Source organism: Nicotiana sylvestris, chromosome 3, assembly GCF_000393655.2.
Source record: "Nicotiana sylvestris chromosome 3, ASM39365v2, whole genome shotgun sequence".
Lineage (NCBI taxonomy): Eukaryota > Viridiplantae > Streptophyta > Magnoliopsida > Solanales > Solanaceae > Nicotiana > Nicotiana sylvestris.
The window spans coordinates 65,513,781-65,521,362 of NC_091059.1; the positions used below are offsets into that span (position 1 = coordinate 65,513,781).

Below are 7,582 nucleotides of genomic sequence, written 5' to 3' on the forward strand. Positions count from 1 at the left end.
TCGTCTCGGGTATTGTATTCCCTGTTGCTATTATTTGGTACTTCTTATCCTTTATCTCTCCCTTTTTCTTTCATCTTCCTTCTTTCTTCCTTCCTTGCTTTCCTCTTCTTCTTCTTCTTACCCATCCTGAGACGAGGGTCTATTGGAAACAACCTCTCTACCTGCATTAGGTAGGGGTAAGGTCTGCGTACAGACTACCCTCCCCAGACCCCACTTATTGGAATCATACTGGGTTTGTTGTTGTTGTTGTTGTTGTTTTTGTTATGATTTCCATGCATAAACTGAAAGTTAAATAACCATGCCTGGAAATTGGAATTAACCCTCACAAATAATAGAATTAGATTTCACAGCTAGACGTGCCGGTAGTACATAACTCTTCACATGTTCCACCAAAAACCTAGTAACTCATAATCTCAAAACCATTAAAATCTTCCCAATAGGTAGCCTACTACATTTATCCAAGACCTGAGAAAATGCAACTCGTGTTATTATTTATGCAACTTTGACAGCAGTTGCAGCAGCAAACTCCAAACCAGGCCTAACATCATTCAAGACTACTTCTTGCCTTGGTGAAATATTCAACCTTAGTTTACTCAAAGTTTGTTGATCAATAGTATTATTAACTACTCTCCTTTCTGCCGTAGTATTTGAATTATTAGCTGACCATTTCATCTGCATGAAATTCCTCTTTCTCCAGGGTCCCAAATGGATTCTTTGTTGTTCTGTTAATTTCTTGGCTGCATCACACATCAACCGAATAATGGCGTTTAAGTGCTCGGATTTGCCTATGAAAACCTCCGGCAATTGGCTTATCAGTTTTCTGTATTCTTTGCATGCTTTTGCCATCTTGAATTCATCTTGAAATTCCAATTCTATCAAGAATGGGATTTTCTTCTTTCTTCCTTGTGTGCTTGCTATCACTTCTATGTATTCATGTCTACCTGCATGTTGAGAGCAAGTCCACTTAATTAAGATTATTTACCTATGCTTAAATTAATAATCTGAGACAATAAAATATTTTTGATACTATTAATTTTGTTTAACTTATTATATGTAACATATTGCATATCCTATTTTTCAAGTTACTAGTTTAATTTCCACTTATTAGTAATATATAAATTTAGAGTTATTTTTTGGCGACCTGATATGTAACAAAATTTCATTGTCAATGCATAAAGTCAAACCCATAGAAAATGGTAAGATAGTTAATCTATTCTTTTTGTAATTTTTTTTACAATTATCACATTATTTAAAAAATAAGTATAAATAATTGTCCGGTATATATATATATATATATATAATTGAGGGACGTAGGACCGGTGATGTGGCAGCAAGTATTTTAACTTATCTTTTTTCTCAGTTTTTTAACTTATCTTTTTTCTCAGTTTTTTACCTTTTCTCTATTATTTTGTGTCTTAAAAATCATTTTTACCCTTCGGTTAGCCATTCAACAGTCACGCTGCTTCATTAACCCTTTTCATTGAACCTTCCTCTACTAATCATCTTAATTACGCCTCCTCTGCTCCTCTTCTCTCTCATAAAATATACCATAGTCAGTTTATCCTTTTCTCTTTGTGCCTTGTCGGAAAAAAAAATGTTAGCAAGACAAGATTATGTGGCATCGTTTTTTATTTTCGACTTTGAATCCAAATTTCAAGTCGAAAATCAAAAACGATCAGCAACGTTATTGCTTCAAATCACTCAAAAGCTTGATTCAACGACATGACACTTTCTGCTCCGAAAAAAAACCCAAAAGAAATTCATGACTTTGCAGGTTCCTTTTCTTCGAATTATCTTAACTTTTTTTACTCAATTATATTTGCTATTTATTTTAGGAACAATTTTAGAGGATGTCACGAATTCTCTAGATATTGAAATTAGAACTTTGAAATATATACAAATAGGACAGGGTTGATTGAAGTGTTGGTCAATCTTTTGAGGTTTAGTTCACGTAATTCTTACTTTAGTATTAGATTATTTTTTATGCTTCTACCATCCTTGAAAGCCAAAATTGGCTCAATTTGTCCACATTTCTTTTGCGACCAATACCTAAACATACCATGAATGGGGGGTCTATCTTCTTGAAAAAATATTCTTTAACTTTTTGCGTTAAAATGATTTTTTTTAATGATAAATGGTTGAAATTATCTGCATGTCTGATCTGAGTATTTTAAGGATGTTATTGTAGGACTATTTCAAGTATGGTACCGACAAAGCAATCGATAATCCATGGGCATCTATTATATTCTCGTGCTTCCTTCTTATAAAGTTGGCTCAGAGTTTGTGATCATGAATTTGTATGAAACCATTTTTGTTAAATTTGTGGTATAGTTTAGCGCAATACGAGTATTTACAACTTACATATATGTATGCCATTTGGATTTACAGATGTCTTACATAGTTGGTTTCTTAATTTCAGTATACAATTTAAATGGAGGTATATGTAATTGGGGCAATGGGTTCCTTCTGGTGGTTCAAGTGCGAGAATATTTTTGTTTATGACTGAGAATGTGTTGACATTTTATTTTTCTCCTGCTAAATCTAAAAATATATTAGTATCAAATAGAGTCTTTTGTTCTTCTATGATGTGCTTGATAATTTTATTTTTGTTCTTTTTGTGTAATATTGCTATTTTTGTTTTCATTTCCCTAGAATGAATATGCCAGATATTAAAGATTACAAAAATAGAATGGTCTAATCATTCTCCTACTTCTCTTTCTGTTTCTTCTCCTTTGTCTTTCGTTTGTCCTTTTTTGGTAAGTAATCTTTCATTTTGTAAAACCAAATGATGTATTTATGTATGTTTTAGCCTTGATTATTTACTATTGATCATATTTTGTATCTTTAATTTAATATAATATTAAAAAGAATTAAGAAACTATGGAAATACAAAGAAAACTGAATGGTACGTTGAACTTTAATTAAATATTGTAGAAGTGATTATATTTTCTCTCACTTTGCTTTTAATACCTTATTTTGAAAATTTAAAAATACTCCGAATACAAAAGCAAATAAAAAGAATGAAAATGAAGGATAATGTAAAGATATAGAAATATAAGACTAAACCTGGTGTCATTGATTATTTATTTATTTATTGCTCTTGAAATTATATAATAAAAGTTTTTGCTGTAACATATAGAAGAACTATTTGTCGTGATGAATTTCAAAATTATATTGCTTAATAATGATAGTATCACTTTGTGGCATGATATAGGATATCATCAAAATATCGCAAATAGTACAAAGAGGTTCCGAGGTCAATAGTTAATGTTCATTCAAGGACATTATCTTAATATTAATATATTATCCAATTTTATTCTCATAAAAAAAGAAGATATAGCCCTTCCATGTGTGTAAAATTAGATAAAGCTGAGTCTTAGAAGATTTTAAAAAGGAGCAATCAACTTTGGAGTGCAATTACATCATAAGTGATAATGTTATGGTTGGAGAGCATAGACAAGATAAAAATGAACAAAGAATAAAGATTAAATTTGTAATTATAAAAATTTTACCATAAAATTTCATCCATACCTTCATATTTTTAGGATCGCGCAGAGCGCGTCCAAATTGACTAGTTTGGATTATATTAGTAACTTGAAAAATAAGACAAATTATCTATAATAATATTTTTAAATATAGTATTAGTGAAATTTTCTACACGGTAAATATATAAAAGTTAAATTCAAATAAATTGCAAGAAATTATTAATCATCAACTTCACCATAAACCAATACTATGAATTATACCACCAAAGGATGTGGTGCAGTGGATGAGACTGCTCCTCCCTTAACCAGAGGTCTCGGGTTCGAGCCCTGGGTATGGAAAAATCCTTAGTAGGGAGCGCTTCGCCCCAAATGGAGACCTACGAGGCGCGAATCCGGATATAGTCGGGCGGTAAATACTTATCCACACCGGGTGTTTACACCAAACTATTAAATCACTATGGTTAATTAATTTAATTAGATGAGAATGCATGTAATTTACCATGGTTAAATGATTGAAATCCATATGCAAGACACATGTCATATATCTATTGGTTTGATGTAAACACCCGGTGCGGGTAAGTTTTTATCATAATCGGGCGGTAATGCGGGTACCGGACACCGGATAGGAAACCAAAAAAAATATTATTAATTATGTAAAGGGAAAGTAGTATGGTACCTCCTGGCATCTTTGAGGTGTGTTTCCATATTGAAGTACAAAGACATGCATTGAATCCTTTTTCACAAAGCTGATGTACCACTCTTCTCCTTAGGCACTTAGCACATCCTTCTACTTTTGGATTTGAACATTCACAAACATTTCCCTCTTTAACTCTATCAACATTTCTTGTTATCCCTTCTCGTAGTTTTGATCCAATCAAGCTATATTGCTCCAAAATTTCCTGAAATATTTTGCAAAATTATATTTTATAAATAAACCCTTGAAAAGAGCATGACATATATAATTACAGGTATCTTTATTTTGCTTTAAGATTTTTTGTAGCTTACATGAATCTTTCAAAATGTTAAAAGAGATTTTTGAAAAAATGGACCATTTTGAAGTTTAACTAGCAAGCTCTGATTTTATTTAAACTTCTTTTTAGTTATCCAATTAATGGGAAATAAAAAAAAATGTGTGACATCAAGTGAGCCCTAAAAAGTAGTGGGATTTGTAGTGGCCAAAAGAGTGGTTTAGAATTATCGTAATAAATGACCAAATCCTTAACCATTCAATTGTGGTCACACTAAATATATTGAGCGATCAATATTGAAAAATCTTGCCCTCCATAAAAGATTTTTATATGTCCTTACAAAGAACCATAGTGTCAAGCAAACTGCAATATATTCCACTGAAATTTTCTATTCTGATAGTGTAAGATATATTTTTTGAATATCGTAGCACATGCTTTAATGTTGTTATAATTTAGTATTTAACTATGATAGGAAAATGCTAAAAAACAAACAAAAGAGTGATTTTTGCTTATATGATTAACTGCAGCCTCACATTAAAATTCCACCAGATGTTTGGCCTGAACAAAGCACGTTTGTAGTTTCGCCAATTCTAGAAAATGACTGTTCCAGATATCTCATGTCAATAACTAAATATAATCGTCAATTGAAAAAAGAAATTAAAGGTAAACCATACACTCTGCTTTCTACCTACCCCATTTTTATTAATATATAGTAAAATGTTAATCTTTTGAAAATAAATTCATTGATAAACACTTAACAAAATAATTTTTTTTTATATTTATCGGTTTTTGAAATTTTTGAGATTTCTGAAAATATTTCAACTTAATCTTTGTAACATTTAAAAGCTGAAGTGGTTATTGTTTTCAACTCGAAAGTACTTTATAAAATTTATTCAGAAAAAAATAAACATTTTGCCTTTCCTTTTCTCCCCGCAATAAGCCAAAATTTTAAAAGAAAAGACCTCTTTGCGTAATGAAAATGAGACCCACTACAGGGGCGCATGTAGTGTGCCGACCGATTCAATTGAACTCATAACTTTTGATGCAGTGTAAAAATTTATGTGTAAAAATTTATTAAAATTACATAAATAATAGATATGAACCCATTGCTTTAAAAATATAGTGAATTCAACACTAAAATTCGTAAAAGTTAAACTCATAGTATTTAAATTCTAGATTTGCCTCTGCCTGCTACCCAGAGTTAAACTAAAAGTCTTGGATTCGAAACTTGAGGATGGAAAATTTCTTCGTAGACGAAGGAATTTAGCTTCTTAGTAAATTTATTCGGCAAGAATCAGAATTAACCGAGCAAATAAAGTTCAAATACCGGCCGGGTGATCAAACAGAAGTATAAACTCTAGAACTTTCTGTTGATATGAAAATTAAGTGTTCGTATGCATTTGCAGAAAAGGATGTACCATAGAAGTACCCTCCATTTCGGCACGAATCAGAATTAATTGAGCAAATAAAGTTTATGTACCGGGTAATTAAACAGAAAGTATAAATTCTTCGGATATTATCACTTTAGCCCGCGCGAAAAATTATTTATATTTGGTAGCCGAAAAAGTATATAATTTTTATATATAACATAAAAAATGCATACATATACATAAAAAATATAATTTTTCGACTATTATTTTAAGAGTGGCTATAAAGTACCTTTTTCCTAAACAAACTCTAGAACACTCTGTTTGTATGAAAAGTGTTTGTATGCATTTGCAGAAAATATATATATGTATAAGTACCCTTCCGTAAAAGTGAAAATCCTATTACCTTTCCATTTCAAAAAAATTATTCAAAAGTCTATTTGTTTATACCCCTAAGCAAATTTGTGGTGAATATCTCGAAAAAGTGGAAAATGAACAAATCATATCAGATTCATCTTATCATTGTGAGGAAAAATAAAATGAATAAAGAGAAAATTTATTTACAAAATACCCTAATAAGAGAACAAAACCCCCTAAACTGATTAAAAGTTTGTAACTTAGAATCAGGGGATAATGGAAATGAAAAACACCATCTTGAACATATTTAAAAGAAAGAATTGTTTCAGCTTGAAAAATCTTCCTCCAAAATTTTAAAGCCTTAATTTCATATAATAAGATGAATAAAAAAACTTCATAAACATACCTGCAGCAAGACTTCTTGTGATTCCCAATAGATAGCTCTTTCTGCCTCATTGTTTCCACCTCTTCCTCTTTCATCATAATCCTCACAATCTAATATATAAGTAGAGGTATTATTTTCATTATTATAATTGTAATTGCAGTATTCTTCTTCTTCTTCTTCATTTGTAAGTATAAAGATATTTCCATGAAAGAAACTGCATAGGATCTTATTTTCTTCTACCATATTTGGATTTTCATTTTGAACATCCATGTTTCTTGTAATGATCATTTAGAACCTAACATAGATAGAGAAAAGAAAAAAAAGATATGAAAATAAAAGAAAATGGATGTCTTTGAATGAAATTGTGTTTTGGTGGAGGGAAGAGTGAATGAATATATAGTGTGTGCCAAGTCAGCAATTCTTATGTACATATTGGAATATTTGCTTAAATTTGGAATATGCTACCGAAATTTATGGATTAAAAATTTGGATGTTGGGTCTCATTCGAATTGACTATGATATTATCATTTTGGTAAGGAAATTAACTTCTGAATTGTTGCGGTCCGATATATAAGTGTGTGCCTCTAGTTTTGTAGTATTTTCTTAAAAAGAAGAATAATTCTATATACATTAATCAACAATGTAAAAAAATATATTCTTAATATATATTAATCTGTTGTAATAAGTTATATGCTTTACTTTATAGGTTATTAATCCCAATCTTCTTATGCACGTGTTACTTTTACAGTTTGTAAAAAATATTTTTTAGGCGACATGATAATATAATTTTTCTAAAAAAAAATCAGTATTGGATAGAAGTTTAACTTTTAAAAAAGGGAAAAAAAGAAAAAAAAGAATCTAAAGGAAAACATTTGTTAAATGGACCACAACCACAACTTATCTATCGTATGGTATCTAAGACTTCTGAAAATATTGCGAGTATTCACCACTATCGACAAGCTCTACATCACTAGTTTGTCAAATTCTAGGGTAAATTTCACAAATATTCTTATATATTTT

General features: G+C 30.3%; 1 protein-coding gene across 1 annotated transcript; it reads right to left on the bottom strand.

The window, feature by feature from the left end:
- Nucleotides 1-305: 305 nt before the first annotated feature.
- On the bottom strand, nt 306-6,929 carry LOC104209980 (uncharacterized). The gene is made up of 3 exons (XM_009758754.2): nt 6,584-6,929; nt 4,162-4,384; nt 306-941 (listed from the first exon to the last, which is right to left on the bottom strand). Exons 1-3 carry the CDS (start codon nt 6,848-6,850, stop codon nt 493-495), a joined length of 939 nt encoding a protein of 312 aa, XP_009757056.1. The 5' UTR covers nt 6,851-6,929; the 3' UTR covers nt 306-492.
- Between the last annotated feature and the right edge of the window lie 653 nt (nt 6,930-7,582).

Excerpts from the sequence above, each read along its gene's own strand:
- LOC104209980 (XM_009758754.2), bottom strand. The coding sequence starts at position 6,850 with ATGATCATTACAAGAAACATGGATGTTCAAAATGAAAATCCAAATATG. Across the intron at positions 4,385-6,583 it reads CACAAGAAGTCTTGCTGCAG|GAAATTTTGGAGCAATATAG; the intron begins GTATGTTTATGA and ends AAAATATTTCAG. Across the intron at positions 942-4,161 it reads CACCTCAAAGATGCCAGGAG|GTAGACATGAATACATAGAA; the intron begins GTACCATACTAC and ends CTCAACATGCAG.